The 20464-nt window shown below is 32.8% G+C and overlaps 1 protein-coding gene across 1 annotated transcript; it reads right to left on the bottom strand.

Moving 5' to 3' along the window:
* Positions 1-2387: 2387 nt before the first annotated feature.
* On the bottom strand, positions 2388-19594 carry LOC148606623 (gametogenetin-binding protein 2-like). Its single transcript, XM_088543736.1, has 12 exons — positions 19328-19594; positions 18456-18649; positions 16302-16445; positions 15094-15192; positions 14620-14730; positions 13069-13272; positions 12548-12725; positions 10153-10344; positions 8454-8706; positions 7294-7397; positions 6020-6100; positions 2388-5324 (listed from the first exon to the last, which is right to left on the bottom strand). Exons 1-12 carry the CDS (start codon positions 19412-19414, stop codon positions 5112-5114), a joined length of 1860 nt encoding a protein of 619 aa, XP_088399862.1. The 5' UTR covers positions 19415-19594; the 3' UTR covers positions 2388-5111.
* Between the last annotated feature and the right edge of the window lie 870 nt (positions 19595-20464).

Raw genomic sequence — 20464 nt, forward strand, 5'->3', positions numbered from 1 at the left:
ATTGCCCGGACATTGCATGTAACAGAAATGGAATTGTGATGAAATTTAGCTAATACAACTGCATACCAAATATAATTGACCTCACACAAATGGTTCTTATCAAACTAGCCTAATCACAAAACTTACCATAAAACCTTAGTCTAGCCTTAGCAACTTCTGTCGAAGGGAAGACAAAACAAGAGGCCAACGGAGAACCTGATTCCCTCACCTTGCACACCATGCCCTATTAACTAAGTAAAGGTATCATGCTTTGCTTCCATGTTTGACATAAAATTACTGAAAAAGAGCATATATTGATGAATGCTGTGAGTTCAAAAGCGTACCAAACATTTTCATCATCACCATTCATATCAGGAGACCATGTTTACTATATATTTATAGTTGAAATCAAAAGTATAAGTAGAGGCTAAAGAGAGCCTGAATTGCTCACCTGGTCAACCATTTGCTTATTGAAAAACTTGAGGAATGAGACAGGCCAAGTTAAAATCAACTGATTTGTCAAATGCAGGAAATGCTTTTAATAGCATTTTTATGACCTAAACCAGAATTTTGCAAAAAGCAACAGTTTTTGAATTATTTTCAAAAAAACTGTCTTCTGACCTCTGTTCCATTTTTAGCACAGGCAGGCATATCAATTCAGAGATTAAAAATCACCAATCATTTCAAGTGCAATACACTAATGAACCAATATGCTTATTTTCATTAAATTGGTTTTAGAGAAGATTTCAAAAAGTTGTACATTAGTAAAAATTAAGAATTATCTCAAGAGCTGTAACTCTTACATCAGTAGACGAATCTTTTGAAAATTTTGGCATTGGTCAGTATCATGATGCTGAACAATATTGCCCTGCAAAAAATTTGCTAAAGGCAACAGTTTTCGAGTTGTTTGCAAAAACTGCTTTCTGACCCCTATGTTCTTTCACAGTTTAAAAATCTCAAAGGTCATTTTGTGTGGGACACCCTAAGGAACAGTTCTGCCAGCTTTCATTGAATTCCGTACAACAGTTTTAGAGAAGAAAATTTTCCAAGTTGCACATGCGAAAAATGCAAAAAAACAAGCATTCTGACAGTATTGCTGATGCAATACAGTGTCCCCTTTCGGCCTTTGAACTCATTGCCTTTAAGAGATTTTTTTTATATATGTGAACTAACAATGGATGGTATTATTTTTTAACAATCAAGAGAAAATAACTCTTGAACAGCAAAAGCAAATTCCAACAAAATCAAACCTGAGCTTCATTTTACAGTAGATAATAACATTTTTGCATTACAGAAAGCTGCATAAAGACATTCTCTTTTTATCACCTGGAAAGTTGAAAAAAAACTTCGTTATTATGAATTAAAGGGAAAATAACTCTAGAATAACAACAGCAATTTGCATCAAAATGATGAAACGTAAAATTTTATGTAATTTTCTATGTCAAAGGGCTTTAAGTTCCATATAAACCATTTTGCCGCAATGATAATTAAATTTAATTTGTAACTTGTCATGATAAGACTAGCTAACAAATATGAAATCAATTGGATGAGGCATTACAAAGAAGTCTGGAAAATATAAAATTTTATGAAATTTTCTGTCCAAGGGACATAACTTCTGTAAAACTCATTCAACCATAACATCATTTAAACTTAACTTGTAACTTGTCATGATAAGACTATATACCAAATATGAAGTCAATTGGATGAGGCATTACAAAAAAAAGTTAGGAAAACATAAAATTTCATGAAATTCTCTATGTCCAAGGGCCATAACTTCTGTAAAAATCATTCAACCGTTATGTCATTCGAACTTAAGTTGTAACTTGTCATGATAAGATTATATACCAAATATGAAATCAATTGGATGTGGATAAAAAGTCCGGAAAACCAAGTGTGACTGACGGACTGACAGACTGACTGACTGACTGACTGACGGACGGACGGACGGACGGAGTGCAAACCTAAGTCCCCTTCAGCATTAGCCAAAAGGGGACCAAAAAAAAAAAAACCATGTTAAAGAGGCTGTAACTCCTACACCAGTCCAGGAATCATTTGGATTTCGGCATAGGTCCTTCTTATGATGCTGAACAATATTACCCACAGCCAGAATTTTGCTAAAGGCAACAACTTTTGAGTTATTTGCAAAAAACTGCCTCCTGATCCCTATGTTATATTCTCAACAGATCAAAACTCCAGACAGTCATTTTATGCAGGGTACTCTAAGGAACAATCCTGTATAACTTCATCCAAATCCATTCAGTAGAATCAGAGAAGATGTTTGAAGAATTGTAAATGATGATGAAGATGACGACTCACACCAAGTGATGGCAATAGCTCACATGGCATATGGTCAGGTGAGCTAAAAACTGCCTGAAAACAAAGGGATATAATAAAATATAATACAAATATTTCAAATATTTTTTTTATTTGGCAGCCAATTTATCATGTCCATGCTGCATATTGAAAGTTCTCATCATCATTGAAATTTATACAATTCATTAACATTTCATAACAGGTACTTGTCAATAAATTACACCACAAGTCAATACTTAGTACATAATTAAATCATAAGAGAAAGAATGGACAAAAAATAAAAAAGATAAATCTGTGGATTTAGAAATTATGTTTACAGAGTGTAACATGTTCTTTCCATGATTAAGTCCCTGTAAGAATCATGCAGTAGGTGAAACATGGTAAAAAAACCAATCATTTTCACGCAGTATGTGAAGCATGGTGTAAAAAACCAATCATTTTGAGAGTGTTATTTGACTATTTGCACAAGACTCAAAGACAACATACAAGATTTTCCATATTGTGCTGAACCACTGAGTTACAATTTCATTGAAATGCACTGGAAATGAACATTTCAAGGGCAGATAACTCTGTCAAAAACCTCATTTTTCAAAGATTCTATTGAAAAATTTCTGTGCAAAGCCAGTAATGCAGAGATCAAATAATGGTCTTTTCAAATAAAAAAAACATTCTTGAGTGATATTACATTGTCAGATTGATGGGTTTCAAAATTTCCCCATATTACCTGATGAAATGGACAATTGACAAAGATCACTCAGATTATACAAGTTACAAAACAAAAGAAAATTTAAATTTAATTTCCTTGTTACTGGTAATTTTCCAGGTAATTATACAAGACATTCAAGGGTTACCACCTCTATCCCCTGTTATCTAGATTACCTACTGACAAAAATTGAAGTGTACATGTTGGATGAATATTGCAATAACTTTACAATTGTTGTCATAGGTTTATATTGAGCTAAGGCTTGCTATTTTTTTATTAAGTGCAAAGAAGTTTCCTATTGAATGTATAAATCACTGCGATTACTTGATTAATTCACCTATTATTAAATTCATTAAATTATGCATAATGTTTTATTCATGCAAATATGTTTTTGTCAATCGATTTTTGTCATGTGAACTATATTGATATTTCACACCTATGAAAGTGACCTTATATTCAAAACATTCCCTAAAATGAATACTAAATAGAGACTTCCATTCTAAGTTGCATTGTTAAAATCACAAACCCATCACATTAATATCCATGCTATTTTACACACTGTAGCAAAAACTGTTTCCTCCACTAATATCCAGTAATTTCTGAATCCACAGTGAACAAGATAAAAAAGTGAATTTCAACATAGAATGTGCCACACCACATAGAAACAAGATGACAAATTTCAGTCAGACACAGGTGTGAGTTAGTTTAAGCAGGTAGACCTAGGGTAAGTGACACAACTCTTACAAATCATGGGAACATTTGTATTCAATATTTGACATCAATCTCACGTAAGCATCAAAGTAACTTGGATTGATTTCATTCTGTTTCAAATGAAAGCTTGATAGGCTTTGGTGAAATTGAATATGATACAAATATATCATTGGTTTCAAGAGTTACATCCCTTACCCTAGGTCTATCTTCTGGAAACACCATAAAGGTATATCTGGCCTCTCTGTCCTCTCTGAGTACTTCTTCATGCATAACCTTGGGATACAGTTATTCAAAAACATGCTTACAAGGAAACTGAAATACAGAAGACAACTTAAAAAAAACCTTAATGCTTTTAGCTGTAAATAAAATGACTGTGAAATTCTCATGATGACATTTTATATGCTAAGGTCTTTACTGATATATGCCAGACAAATAAAACCTAGGGCAAACTTATTTCAATTTTACGAAGATAATGAAAAACATGTCAATACTGCCTACAACATATGTTTATCTCTCGAACTATATTTTCTTGAACAGTAGTTATTTATAATTCCTATGGCTAAAGTAGGCCATATTAAAAAAAGCTGGGGCAAAGTGTGACCAACAAAAAGCATTATTCAGCTACAAGTAAATGTTTAAGATAATTTTTGGATGTTAATTTGTGTCTTAAGTTCAGAAAAGAAATTCATGAACTATTTCACAAAGTCTAAAAATTGCAAAAATTCATGTTCAGTTTACAAATATTTTTTTTTACATGAGACCAACATAAAATGTTAACAAAATAAGTTAAAAAGAATATTACCAATAAAATAAATAAAAGAGAGTAAGAGACCACTTAACCTTGCTAAATTCTAAATCTAAAGGAATAAGTTTCTTAGAGTTCATCAAAATAGAACAATACATCAATTTAAAATATCTATGGTGCCTAATTTTTCTTTAAAAAAAGGAATACCAATTTTTAAGGATTTAAAATAAGAAAATAAAAAAGTAGGTACCTCTTATAATTACCAAGGTAACAAGGGCAAAATTTATATTCAGGGATGACTTTAACATTAATAAAGAAAGAACGAATAAAGGGGTTAGTTTTGTGAGAGATTTGTTTAAGTGGGTTTTCATTAATTCAATTTATTTGCCACAATACGGACAAGTTTAAAAATTTAATTCTTGTACCATCACAAGAAATTCTATAAATAAGTTGACAGTTACCTCAACAACTAACCATTTCAAGATGACTACTTTCAAACAATAGAGATACATTATCAAGAAGTCTGTATATATACTACAATAAGCTATACTTATATTGTTAATTCCCTAGTCAACACAGTCATGACCAACCAAAACAAAAATAAAACATGTTACAGAAAAAAATATGAAACTGAAAAAAAAACCTCAGAAGTGTCCATTCTTAATTAACATATGGTTTTCTCGCTCCTTTTCCAGACAGAGTTGGTGAGGATTCCGGTGTCTTTTGATGATGTGTACAGAAACTACAGAACTGTTTCCTGAGTTTCTCCCGTAATTCCTCGCGTTGTACCTGTAGATTTTTTTTGTTAGCTTTGAATTGCTTGATTTCCTCCTCTGAGATGAAATCTTCTTCGTCTTCAGATGAACAAGGGGCCTGAAAAGAATGTGAAATACATGTATGTCTTACAACTTTTTGTTTTAATAAACGCAGAATAACAGCAGTTTCGAAGTCCAGACAGAAAATTTATCAGCGAGACTGTCAGGGTGAGATGTGATGTTCTGTTGAAAAGTTTAAAGCAAATGTTATTCTGTTTATTGACAAGGTCACAGACAATGTTACATGATACTTTCATTCCAACTAGCCAATATTTTTTAGTATCACAGCATTAGCCTGATAAAATTGCAGATAAATCGATTTCTCAACCTCCATTGTAAAAAATTTAAACCAATTCACTAATTTCCAGAACAATGAACAAATAAGTGATTCTTAACTCAATCTTTGTACTTAGCTAGGGGCCCGATGTACAAGGCCCCGAAAATTATGTCCTTAGGAAGCCCAACAGACTTCCAAAAATTTTGGGGTGTTGTAGTGCTCTGTTTATTTTTGGGTTCTTAGACATATCTAAATAGTCTGAATCGAATGAGCATTTGTTTTTATGTAATTTTCATACAATTTCAAATTTTTTTCTTGCCTCTGAAAAATCATTCAGACTTACAATTTTTGTAACTTTGGAAGTCCGAATGGCTTCTGTCTGAAAAAGTTCTGTGAAGACTGTAAACTCATTTTTATTCATGAGAAACACTATGCAAGTAAATCATTTTAATGTGTAGAAAATGAATTCAACTTACCTCTAGCATGTCCTGTAGACTGAGCGGTGTATGCTGAGAACAGTAGACTTCTTGATGCTTGGGAATCACAGACATTTCACACTAAAATGTAAACATTTATCTTCTAAAAAGAATACTGTTACAAGTGAGTCATTACATGCATACAAAGTACAAAATATATCTTAAAGACATAACTTCATGTTGTAAAAGGCATGCCCAGTGCTTCCAACACCTAACAGCAAATAGAAATAGGGTGGCATCAATTTCAATACAAATCTATGTAGGCTACCACATAATTCAAATAGCTTTCCAAGTAGAAAACTGCCATATATCATACAATTTGTCCTACTTTATTACAACAGAACACCAGTGTTATCTTTTTAAGGTATTTGAATTACTGTCATTTTTATGATAATCTTGTCATAATTGACCATGTTATTAACAGCAATTCTAACTTGGAAGTGTCCACAAAAACATACAGGTGTTCCGTGGTAATAGAGTAGGACACATTGGTATAATGTAGGGAAGATTTCTACCTAGTGAGCTTTGAAATAACTCAGAAACCTAGATAAATTTGTTTTGAAATCGCCACTACTCTATTTCAAATTGCTATAAGTGACATTTTTGTAGAACAAAATACCTCCTGGTGCTTTGCAGCTCAAAAGAAGCATTTTTTAATATCAAAGAAGAAATGCTGGGGTAAACATACGTACACTTATTCTGTTTTATTATTTTGTGGTATTGATTTGAATCTTATTCTGGTGCAGTTGCTTGTTCTAATCATAGAATATCACATATTAAAGTTCTACTAGTAAGAACATCATCACTGCCATATTTATAAAGTTAGTCTACATATTTTACATTTTTACATATCAATAGGCCTTTCTGGTTTTAGATCTGTCTTTTGGAGAAAACCTTACATTCATATCCCAGTAAAATCAACCAAATCAGGAATGATAACTCCTGCAAAAAGCTAATTTCATACACAGTGTATTTAATTTTCATCTCAAGGGCAACCATATGAAAAACTATGACTGTTTACTTACTCTGTAAATGTTTTTGAATAAGAAATGAATTAAAATTCTGTGGGACTCTGGCATGCATGAATCCTGTCTGATTTTTTTATAAAGACTGCTACTTAATTAAACTGTCTCAGAGGAGAATTATGACAGAAACACTTTTTCAACCAAAAGGGTATTCACTTTGTGCAATTTAAGAAAAATAATCTTATTTAAGAAGATGGCTGATTAAGTGTTCTTAGATGACCTAAAGAAAGTTCAACACACACATCTTACCTTGTAGTGAGTTCTTTTATGGTTAGGTTTTGATGGAGAGCTTTCAGATAGACATGTTTGGCATGACTCTAACCCATCAGTGGAACCACATACACTATCACCTCCTGTAAATACACAAGTTTTAAAAAGCCATTAGTTCAATAGAAAAAGACTTTTTTTTAAATAATGATACATGTAGATATTCTTAGTTCACAGTAATGAAACCTATATTTAATATTGTATAAATTCAGACATGATTTTCTATGAAGCAAACAAAAAAGGCTGAAATTTATGAAATCACAAATAAATATACAGTCAAATGAGAAATATAACAGTAAAATCTGGATATAAAAAGTGGAATCCCATTTTGTAGCGAAGGATGGTTGTAAATCTTTCAAAACTGAAATTTTTAAAGTGAAATGAACATATACAAGGCTATGTCGGCTTTCCCTGGTTATGAAACGGGATAGAAGAATGTGCTTTCTACTACGTTTTTTTTTTAAATGCAACCATTTAAAATCATGAGAATTATGTGTACAGTACGTGAACCGATCTGTGCATCGAAAATTGCGTTCAGTCATTGATCACCGAGCAGTTTCCAATCCGTCAAACCGATCCCTTTAACTGTTGATCGCATCACATGACCACAGAGCGGTTGATGTTTTTTTTACGTTTTTTTTATTATCTTTGTCAATTTTACACATATTTACATAATGTTATAGATATAAACATCAATTTATACTTTTGTTTTACATTTCTTTTATTTAAAACAGATCTTACGTCATTTTACATAACAAAACTGTGATCAGATCGGTCATCAGTCATCGATCTGTCAGTGATCAATTAGTCAACAGTCATCGATCCATCAAATCGTTGTGCGGATCGGTTCAAAGACTGTAAGTATGAGTGTCATATTGTGTTGAGGCCATTTGGTCTTTTTTAGTCATTTCCTGATTGTTGAGTCATTGCACTTTTTTTTAGTAAAGTATAAGTCATAAGTATAAGACTTTCAAGCAGTTTACCAGCAGTTTAAGTGGTATTAGGTAGGAGACTCCTCATCACCCTCCTGCCAATTTATTATCCTTCAGAGGTTTATCATGACAACTTTATACACATTATTCTAGTCCCTTCTTTTGACCTCTATCATTTTTCACACAAGGCAGAAACTGTGTCATACTTACCATCTTGGCCATTACAGACATTATCAAGACAAGACACATCTGAATCATTAGAACTTGGCACACTACAATTATCACAACCATCTGCCCCTGACGAGTAACCACAGTCACTTCCACCTTTCTTCTCTCCGGACTGGTTACCACGACAACTTTCCATGGAAGCCAGGGTCGTGTTGGAATTTTGGTCGCCATAGAACCCACACTTCTCTTCGCAGGACTTGTGGGGTGACTTGTCTTTATTCCTCTGCTTATCACACTGGTAAAATAAACAAGACAAATCAACTACAGACCAACATCAAAATCATGCAGAGGGTGAGAAGTCCATTATAACACTAGTAAAATAAACAAGACAAATCAACTACAGACCAACATAAAAATCATGCAGAGGGTGAGAAGTCCATTATTACACTAGTAAAATAAACAAGACAAATCAACTGCAGACCAACATCAAAATCATGCAGAGGGTGAGAAGTCCATTATTACACTAGTAAAATAAACAAGACAAATCAACTACAGATCAACATAAAAATCAGGCAGAGGGTGAGAAGTCCATTATTACACTAGTAAAATATACAAGACAAATCAACAAATACCGACATCAAAACAATACATAGTCCCCTACTGGCTGTTTATATCACTGACCAAAATACTACCTTGGATCATCAAGTATAAATGACTAACTGAGGATATGACCTTGATTTTGAACAGAAGAAGGGATATGGACAAAGACAAGAGAGATGTTCAAATCCTCTTAACAGATGCAGATTTGCAAAGTTTTATGCACGATAATTGGGCAGATTAGGTTTCGAATAACAGTTGACTGATTTGTCAAAAAAAAACAAAATAAGATTTAAGAAAAAAGCTTGTAAAACTAAAGTTGGTAACTATAGAAATAAATCAGAAATGCGGAACAAATTCAAACGTGATCTGTAACTCATCAAGGATGTCTCACATACCAAAAATCAGCTCAATATCTGCAAGTGTTCAGAAAAAAAAAGTGTGGAAAACTTTTTTTCCGGACTGACAGACAGACATACTGAGTGCAAATCTTAAGTCTTCTTCGGCTAAAGCCAGGAGGGGACTAAAAACATGCAGAGGGCGAAGGATCAAGACAACGTAGATATAAACTCATATAAAATCATGTACAGGAAGAGAAGTTCATATTATTTTTGTAAAATTTCTTAGTAGTGTATATGTACATAAGTGACTCAAAAGTAATGAAGAAGAAAGTACAGAATTCTGTAGTGAAAAGAATTGGCAGAAAATACTGTTCAAAAGAATTCAGCAAAACTTTCATTACTTTCCAAACCCTAAAAGATAACCTCTGCCTAGCATTTTTAATAGATTTTCTGAAAGATTGTAAAACTGTTTAGATAGTTGACAGAAAGAAATGTGAATATCTGCCTTTTTTGTTATATGATTCTTTTTTGTAATTCCATACTTGACTTTGGCAAATAATATACATGTGAAAACTGATTTTATAGTGAATGAAAAGCATTTCTTGAACATTGTTGTGAAAAATCCATGGACAAAATAAAAAAAAAATCAAAATTTAAAAATGCTACAGCATTTACAAGATGTCCTCATAAATACTAGTATGGAAAAATATGTTTACCATTGCAACAATATCTACTGAAATATGTTTTTTGTCAAAAATAATAACTGGAATCTCATTTGACTTCAATCTAGATTTGTAGCCTACCTCACACTTCAAATTGTCATTATCATTAGGAATAGCAATGTTCTCCTTTTCTGCTATCTGAGACTTGGCCTTCTTCTTTTTCCTCTTCTGTCGTTTCTGCTCTCTTCTTTGTTCTTTTGCCCTTTCTTCCTCAAGCAGCTCTTCGTACATTAACTCAAGGTTAGACACCCCTTGCTTCTTCTCTAAGGCCATCTGAAAGGAATTAGTGTTGATTTAGTTCCAATACATATACCAGACGTAATACAGGCAAAGACATTTCCATCTTTTACACCAATGAGTTTAAGGAGGTAGACCTAAGGGTCACAACTCTTACATATCATTGGAATGTTTGTATTCAGCATTTTACTTCAATCTAATGTAAGCATCTAAGTAACTTGGACTGATTTCATTCTGTTTCAAATGAAAGCTTGATAGGCTTTGGTCATGGCGGTCCACCATGCTTAAACAGCTTGTGGAGAACCCTGGATACCATTTACTTCATTCACAAGTACCGTTACAGAAAGAGACATTTTTGTGGACACTAGTAAAACATAAGTGTCCTTGAATCTAAAAGGAGGGAATAAAATACTGTATGATGGAGTATTTATGCAAGGGTAAAATTCAGCAATTTTTTGGCAAAAAAGTATACAAAAATTTTAGGTGTTTCTCATCTTGGTGGGTGCTTAGTGGTGCACAAAGTACTTAAGAAGGTAGAACTAGGGTAAGGGACATAACTCTTGAAATCAGTAATATGTTGTATCATATACAATTTCACAAAAGCCTATCAAGCAAACATTTGAGACAGAATGAAATCAATCCAAGTTACGTTGATGTACATGAGATTGACCTAAAATGCAAAATAAAAACATTCCAATGATTTGTAAATGTTGTGTCCCTTACCTTGGGTCTACCTCATGAGCCAATAGTAAATATTTCGCGGAATATATTTTTGGTGTTTTTAGATAGTTAGCTGAAATTTTCTAAAATTAGCACCCTGTGAAATTTATTCACTTTATAATATCATGAAAGTATTTTTGGAGTGGTTCAGCAACTTAAACAGAATATTTCATTTCTTGTTTGTTGTAATACATGAGAGAAGTTATCTCATAGCTTGACCTGTATGTTATAGTTCTTGACAATCAGAAGTGCTTTTTAAATATACTTTATATGAAAAAAATATAATATATAGAAAACATAAGTGTAACAAATACATCGGAACAATGAATGAAGTAAAAAATTAAATTGGGACTGCTCCAGCTTTCAAAGTTCTGTCACCAGAATAATTGCCAACTGTCAATTTTCGTCGCCAATTTTCAGCAATTAGAGCCAAAATGGGTGCTAAAATCTTCTTTTTCTGTTTTTTTTTTTTATGACAGTATTCAGTCCAGTGATGAGTTATCAATTCAAAATAACCCCTTCATTCATGACATACATGTATCCAAGATTCACTCTTGAAGGTTTTTAGCTCTAGTCTTAGTCAGAATATAAAACCATTAGTCACTTTTTATATGCAAAATAATAAAGTACACTCCAGAAAAAGGTGTTTTATTTCTATCAAGGACTTTATATTACTATGCTCATATAGTCTGTAATTTTAGAACATGTTCATTGTTGACCTTTTGTCCTTTGTGGTCTAGTTAAGTTTATCTTAAAATATAATTTTGTTTTTCATTTATAAATTTTAAACAAACTTGATTCTTTTTTCAAGTGATAAAATTTCTAGCAAACTACCATTGACCATTAATTGTTTCCCCTTTCAATTATCTTGAATTCTATTTATCTGAACATAATTAGAATTTGGGAATCCCCATCTATTTGTTTACCGATTTTCCTACCAAAAACGGCACTTGAAAGTGTAAACAAATGTCATCCATTTTCTTTTATCAATTCTTGCTTTTCAAAGTGTTTTAGAAATGTCCTGATGGGATAATCATTGTTAATTGGATTTAATTTATTCTGTTATAAGGTTAATCTGTTTCTGAATGTATCAAATGGTTTAACAGGGCTGTGAAGCTTGTATGTAGCCATGTGCACATGGCCATGATTATGTTTACCTTTGACATATGATAAGAGTTTTGATTGGCTCAATAGTATATTTACATCTGATTGACACCTCCCAAGAGGATATTATGAGTCATGGTCACATGGTCTAATTACTTTTGATTGGCTTCAGTCGTACATTGGTTATGGTCAATTAACTTTGACCAGGTGTCAACACAATTGTTTAATTGGAGAGAATATCCACTGCTGACAAACTTTATGTTAATTTTAATATACAAAACCTAGGCACCAAGAAAATCGCCAACTAGTTATTTTTGTCGCCAGATCAAATAAAAAATCGCAAACTGTGACAATGGCAAAGCCCAGGGCGATCCCTGTGGTCTATCAATAGCAGTAAAATATCATTTGTTTTCACCTCAAAACTTTTCTTGAGAGCATCAACACCAAGATAAAACAGTATCTGCCAAGTTTGCTCCTCCTCCTTCAGTTTCTGACCAATCCGATGTAACCGTTCGTACACATGTATACCCAAACATGTTAGTACTTCCTCCTGGGCAATGTCTAATGTTTTGGCATGACGATCTCTTCTTGTCCTATGGAAGTTTGATAAATTGATTTTAAACTGATAAAACCTGATTTTATCACCTTTTTTTTTTACAGGTTCAACTATTTACTTTTAAAGTACATGTAAATGTATGATAACATTACTGGGAGAGCTTTGCAGCAGTTTTATTTATGTCCTTCCCACTTTTGAAATGCATGTAAGCACTGTTATCCAAAGCTGTTGCATATATTATCTTTAAAGAAAAAATAATACACAGGATCACAAATGATCAAGAAGTTAAGAAAGAATGCAAGTACACTAACAGAAAAAAAATTTACCAGGAAAGATATTCAAAATGGAACCACACTATTTCACTTTGTCATAATACCTACCCTCCTGCCAGTTCTGGCTCAGCTCTGCCTATAAGGTGAGCAATAAAATCAGTATCACAGAGCATATGTATATGTCTTTCTTGAGGACAGCATCTTAGACCTTCATACAGTGCTGCACAGTATCCTTTTTCCTTTGTACAGTCTAAGTCTCCAACTAAAATACTGTAAGCTCTTAGCACTTTTGACTTGCACTCAGAACAGAACCTGCAATTTTCAAAGAGCGTGTTTACATTCTTTAATCCAATAGAAGATATGCAAAAGACGATTGTAATTTTCTGAAGCAGATTTAACATGCAGTCATGGTAAGTTTGAAAAATACATTCTGGCATGTCAGGCAAAAATCCTTCAGTCTGATAGCAGAACACAAGGATTCCCATTTACCAGTATCTATGGCAAGTGAGATTTTGTCAAGGGAAGATACAAAAACATGTAGGTTTGGCTTGTTGGTTTTTATTGTAGGAAAGTTCATTTCCATGTCAAAGTTTCTCATGGAAAGCCTTTTTTTTCCTAAAAATTCAAGACAACTGTTGGCTAAACTTCTTAAAGAAGAAATGTCAAAACAGATTTTCAGATGAAAACAATTTCCATAACAATTTGCAAAGACTGGTAATCTAAACAGGAAATTGCATGCATTGTCATGAAAAACAAATGTATACCCCAACTCCTACAAATCTTATAAAACAGAAAGTTGACATCAGAAAGGAACTAAAATCACTTAAAATGTATGTCCCATCAATATAAAGCTACCTAACACATTTGAATTCAATCCATCAATTGGGAGTAGTGATATTTGTGACCAAAGTGGTACATGTATGTATAGATGACAGGTGAAATGACCAACAGACAAGGTAATTCCAAACTACAATCCACTTGTTATATGAGGGTATAATGACTGATTTTTGTTTATCACAAAAAACAAGAACAAAAAATTTCAAACCATGAAAGGCAAAAGGAGACTCTACCTTTAGCATGGCACACATCTGTTTAACCTAAGTCGTAAAATGTTGTGAGTATATTATTAGAGGTTTCCCTGGACCAATTTAGTATGGTGCTGCACCATGCCTCCATCTTCTAGCACCATTCCGCCCTCACCATGAATTTTACAATGTGGCCCCAGACGACCATACCCAACTTTCAAGTTACAAGATAAGTTCAATTATTTTCAACTAATTTGCATGCTAACATGTACTCCTGATGTGTTGACACCCATTTATGATACTTTCACAATACCATACTAGGGTGAAGGATGTTTATTGCAGATTTCAGTAAATAAATTGCCTTAGTGTCAAGGAGAGGTGCCCCAAATGAAACCCTCTGTGACAGTTGAGTGCCCTCAAAATACTTAAATAACCATGGCTTCACAAATTCTTGGGGAAAACACTAATTATTGGTCTGAAATTGATTTAAGTCTACTAATATCTCCAACCTTATATTTTTTTCAATTTCTTACAATCACAGATAGAGAATTTTAGCTTAAGTACCAATATCAGTTTGTTAAATGTTTAATTTTAACCATATGTATAAATATAAAATTGTTTAACAAAATTTTACCTGTGTTTCCTCAGATAGTTCTCCAGTGTATCCAACAGTCCGTCAGCATCCACTAATACTACTTCCTCTCTACAATCCTGGGCCAATAAATCCCATATATCTATCCAGCTTCTGTGAATACACAAGTTTATATTTTATTATAAAATACCTACTATTTTTCCTCAGAAAGAAACCAGATATACAAGTGTGCACAGGTAGAAGTGGTTCAGTGATTGCGATTAGAGGTGGCCATAGGCCACTTACCACATTCAAGCTGAAAATGTTCCAATAAAATCAAATGTTTTTAAAAAGAATGTCTCATTGAAATCCTAAAGACCATTAAAAATAGTTAATCCTCAAAATTCTAATAACAATCACCGAGTTGCTTACATTTTTTTTCACAATTTACATTTTAAATATGAAGCTGGGAGAGCCTGTCAAAATCTGAATATAACTATGGAGAATTTCAGAAAGAATAAATAATTAACAACATACCCTGGCGTTCTAGTCTTGTGAGTCTCTAAGGAATGAAGGTTACATCGTTTGTTCTTTTTACTCTTAGGAATTGATTCCATCACAGACAAAAGCTTTGACCTAAAAGATAAAGAATGATTACAGTGTATGAGAAATTGGTTTAGAAATAACCAGACAAAATCTCATACATGTACTTTGAACTTTTCTTCTATTTGAGCAACTAAAAAAAACAATGTTTTCTACAGGGCTGTAGGCATTTTTACCAGACATACTGGTATCTGTGAGTCCAGCAGTATTTCATTTTCAATTTGATTATAATGAAAAGTTTTAGAATGAAACATAAGTTTATGTCTAGCATGTAGTAGAAACAACATACAAAATGTATGTTATTTGATTAATGTATAGTTATATTTACTTAATATTTATTTATTTTTTGTTGATGCATGTTTGTTTTATTACAAGTTGGGAATAGGTCTGGTGAATATGTCAAAGAGACAACAACACCATAGGGATGAAAATTGTTGTATGTATGTTACAGGGATGATTTTACACTGGCAACAAACAAAGCCAAAATTGGAAAAATCGGAAGTATATATACAATAAAAATCACTAACTTAGCAATTTACACACAATTTTTTATACATATTATCTCCACATAAAAACAGGTATTTTGAAAATACTACATGTACATTGTATACTTCCAATGCAAGAGTGGAGATTAGTTGACTGACTTGTCTTGTAAGATATTTCGAATAAAAAATTCTTTGACAATAAATGCAAAATTTATGAATAAGTTTGAAGTATGGTGTCAATAACCTAGTTGTCTCTAAGTCTGGTCAAAACCTAATACATGTACAAACATTCAATCTCAGCCATGTCAGTAAAAGGTTTAACTAATGTCTTCAAATGCTCAATTCATAGTTCTACAGTAATTTTTCATGAGAACCTACAGTGCACATGTATGAGGAAGGAAGCATTTCTTTTCTCCATCTTCAGCATTTTAATACCCTAAAAACAATGATTGTTTTTTAAACATTATTCATAGACAGAGAGCATGATGGAGGTGCTGCTTTGTTCTTTTTTTTTTTTTGATATGGCAATTAAAATTGGTAATTAGACAACTTCAAAAGAGAAGAGTGAGACACTAAGATCAAAGAAACTAACTTAGTGGTACCTTACATACACTGTATATTATAATTGCTATGAGTTTCAACTTTATATAAGCTTACCCATGAATGTAAAACAATGCATAAAGAGCTTTGGGATCAAATAAACTGTCCCTATTCACTGACAAAACTCTACGCCTTGTAACAATCAATGGTTCTAATGCTGTATGCTGAGACTCAACCAAATCATTAAACATCCGTTCAACACTGAAAGTATAAGTTCAATTATCAGTATTTTATTTCTTATTGATTGATTGTGGCTCTAAGTTCTGAGGTTGATTTTTTTTTTTTGCATTTCACAACAATAATGATTGAACAGGCTTCTAAAAATTGAATAAATATGCATAAATTAACATGTAGCTTACCCTACAAGTGCACCTGGTCCACACTCCCAGTTTATAGTGCAGTCTGAGATGCTCATTTACTTTTGTTACTTAGTATGTATTATTTTACTTAATTTTGTTCTTTTTTGTTTGTCTGTTTTCCATGTCTGGTCTTTCTCCCTGGTTTAATTTCTTTTGATTTCCGCTAGAATCTTGGTTCCCTTAATTACTCTTACACTATCCTAACCCCCTAAAAAAAAACAACTGTAGTGTTGTATATAAAACAATATTAAATGACAAAACATGTAATGGATAGATGAAATGAGACAATTTATAGTTGATTTTGTACATTGTAAATACAGGTACACGTATATGTGGTTTAATTCTGCAACTCAAAGCAATCCAGTCAATCAATTTTAAATTTAATGCACAGGGAGCCAACTATTTAATATATGTAAATATAGAAGTTCGAGTATTAAAATAATAACAAAGGTGTTCAAGAGTTGAATGTACTTGTTAATTATACAGTTCAAGTACATGCACATGTATTTATGATATTGAAAAAAAGCAATGGATTTCAAAAATTGTGTTAAAATTATTAACTGAATAACTAATTCATGATTTATCAGTGATCAAAATATTGTTAATACTTAATACAGTGTATTTCTACTTCAGGTAGTTTTGAAGGTATTATCAGTGTTCTAGGATTTTTCATAAATTGAGGTTTTCTCGGGAAAAATCAATATAAAACCAACTTTCCCACAGTTAATGACTGCTTTCCTAACAAAACAAATCCTTACAGCGTATTAAGTTTGACTTGACACAGAATAGTGTAACTAAGTACCTAACTTTCCCTGACCCAAATTTCACTTGCCCCGGGTAACGGGAAATAGGAATCCTAGAACACTGTATTATCACTGTTAAGTATGTACTGCGCTAGCTTTCAGTAACTGCAAGTGTTCTTAAAGTGATTACCTCATTTTGTCTATATGGTGTACATTGTATGTTGATGTATTCCATGCTTTATTGAGTGAATTTTAAGGTGTGCTTGTTTGTTGTTTCAACATGTTTCAGACATTACAATAATTGATTAAGGCCTTGTAAAACTAGTTTAACCCAATCCCAGAAATGTGCCTACCCACAGTCAGAAGGTGGTCATTAATGTGTCTTTGTGTTGTTATTATTCTTTCTTCTTTTATTTTGAAGAAGTGTCATTGTTTTGTGCTGTGAATTTTATTAATTTTGTTGTTTGGACCTTTCAGAGCTAACAATACTTTAAAAAAAGTGTGCTTGCATTTGTTGAAGACCTCTTAATTATCTCTGAAAGTATTTACTGTGTTTTGTACTTAGATTATACGCTGGTGCATTTGCTGTGTTTCACCATATACATTCTTTTTTCTGCATATAAAGTACCTAAAGAAATTCTACAATTCGAGCAAATGAAAACCATAAGTTACAAATCACAAAATGGAAAGTCCAATAATACGGGTATAAGGCAAATACAAAATATGTCTGTTTCATGTTACCCTACCTACATGTACCCTATGTTTTTGTGTGCCTACCTCAAGCATTATATGGCTATCTTGTCTCAAGCAATCTTACAGTCTAGATTGTTTGCTAGAGATATAAATAAGCAATTGCCAAGTAGTCCATAGCTACTAGATTTTGAGCTGGGCTACCAAACTTTTGGGTAAAATTGTTGAACATACAAAAAATATTAAACAGAAGTATGGTCTGGGCTACCAGCTTGTATTTCCTAATTCTTTCCCCATTCACTCAATGTAAATATTTTTGAATGGAAACATAATATTCCTTCATACCTATTTTTTTACTTGCTGGTAACAGGCCAACAAGACAATTATCTTGTTTGACCTTATAAAACATGCTTAATTACCTTCTTCTACAACCAACACAGGGGACCATATGTGTTAACAGATTCATGATGTCTTTACTTGTCACCATCATTTCAACTGCAACCTCATCTTTTGTAAGGCGACTGAATCGTTGAACAAAGTTTTCCAGTTCTTTTTGCTTGATTCCTCGAACATGTTCACAATCAACACAATTATCACTAAACTGGACAACCATCTGCAGAAAATAAACACATACACACTAAATAAAGACTAATCTCAAAGACAAAAACATGCAAAATGAATTATCCATGTACATGCAAATGCAAAGAACACATTATTTTAATATTCGAAGCATGTGGCAGCTGAATGTTACAAAATGTACATGTAATTATTTTTTTTTAAGTCAGGTTTAAGTGTTCATTTGCATGTACAGTGTATGATTAACAATTATGTGTGTCAAGCAATGGCTATTCTTCAATGTAACTTCATGCAGAAACTTGACAGATAGAAATGGAAAATTGATAATTGGAGTCATGTGAACAGGTGAATGTGATACTGTCTCTTCATTTCCTCATTCTTCACAAGAAAAACAGTGTATTTTAATGTGTCTATAACCTGCTACATGGGATGTTTTAGGCTAAAAAATACTGCAAAAATGTTGAATATTCTTTAAGAATTTACACAGACAACACCTCTCATTGTAAACAAGTTATGAAATGTAAAAATAAACTTTACAGAAGACATGAAAGTTTGACCTACTTTCCAAATGTCATTTATTTAAACTTAAACATAACAAAATGCAGTAGGTTCCTTTTAAACATTCAGACAAATTTCAGCATTGACGAGATTTAGGAAAGAGCAGTCGACCTGTCAATTCAATATCGACACATAAAACAACGAATTTATTCCTCACCTTCAAATTGTCATCGACTGTCAACGGGAGCTGTCTTCGTTCGAACTGAAAGTCGTCCGTCCGACACACAGCAACTAATTTCGCCATATATGACAAACTATTTTGAGATACAAATACTACACTAAGTCAGCTTATTCTTTAAATGCTCCAGCATTGATAAGAATAGAGTAAAATAGCAAATGTTATCGTTAATTTTTTCACTCGGGCACCTGAGTTTCCAAAATTTAACCGAACAACACAGCCACAATATCATATCACCTCCGACTTCCGGATTTCTTTTAAAATAGTTCCTCACCGACAACATATTTCGCCAGCCATCACGGCTAGATTGCATCAGATTTTCCTTATTTAGACGTGTTTTGTGAATATTTCTTTAAAATATATAGCTACTATCGTATAATTTGCCGAATAAATAATCGTGTAGTATTAATGTTACCAAGTGCAACGATAAGAAAATACAGTACTGCTAACGTTCAACGTACACATTTTTTTATGATTTACATAAATATGTAGTCATACGCCACATAGTGCTGCAGATCTTCACCGTGTTTACCGCCATAGCGTCATAGTTCTAGATTCATACGCGATAAATATGCACCTCTTAAGTATCACACACTTGCTCTATGCGTGTTTCTTGCATGTACAAGAACGGGAAGTTCACGTGAAATGATCGGTTAGCATTGAACATTACTCAGTTACCGATTAAGGCACAACTCGTTACAAGACTATATAGATCATTATCCATTAGCACGGCCCTGATTTGCCAGTTGTTTTATCTGGTTCCCTTGTCAATATCATAACCGACAAAAAGATCGCTACAACGTACCTCTTTTAAGACATTATTGACCATACACATGTCTATGCGTGTTTTGTTTTGTTTTGTTTTGTTTTTTGCTTGTACGAGAACGGACAGTTTGCATTAAAAGATAAAATGATCGGTTAGCATTGAATTATGTAATTTACCCAGTTTCCGATTCAAACACGTGCGTTCGTTGCAATTCACTATATATAGGTCATATAAATTATAGGTGCTGGTTAAAATGGCACTTGTAAAAATAGAAAGACGAAATTACGAAAGAGTACACAATTATATCAAGGGAACCAAGTTTTTAGCTGAAGACACCCGATTTTAGAACA

The sequence above is a fragment of the Perna viridis genome, chromosome 9 (assembly GCF_037379345.1).
Source record: "Perna viridis isolate PV_CMFRI_1.1 ecotype Kerala chromosome 9, ASM3737934v1, whole genome shotgun sequence".
Taxonomy (NCBI): Eukaryota; Metazoa; Mollusca; class Bivalvia; order Mytilida; family Mytilidae; genus Perna; species Perna viridis.

What these genes read in the sequence shown, in the direction of transcription:
- LOC148606623 (XM_088543736.1), bottom strand. Translation starts at nt 19,414, where the DNA reads ATGGCGAAATTAGTTGCTGTGTGTCGGACGGACGACTTTCAGTTCGAA. An exon ending in AACTATCTGAGGAAACACAG is followed by an intron (nt 13,273 to 14,619) that starts GTAAAATTTTGT and finishes TGAAAATTGCAG; the next exon opens with GTTCTGTTCTGAGTGCAAGT. An exon ending in GAGCCAGAACTGGCAGGAGG is followed by an intron (nt 12,726 to 13,068) that starts GTAGGTATTATG and finishes AAACTTCCATAG; the next exon opens with GACAAGAAGAGATCGTCATG.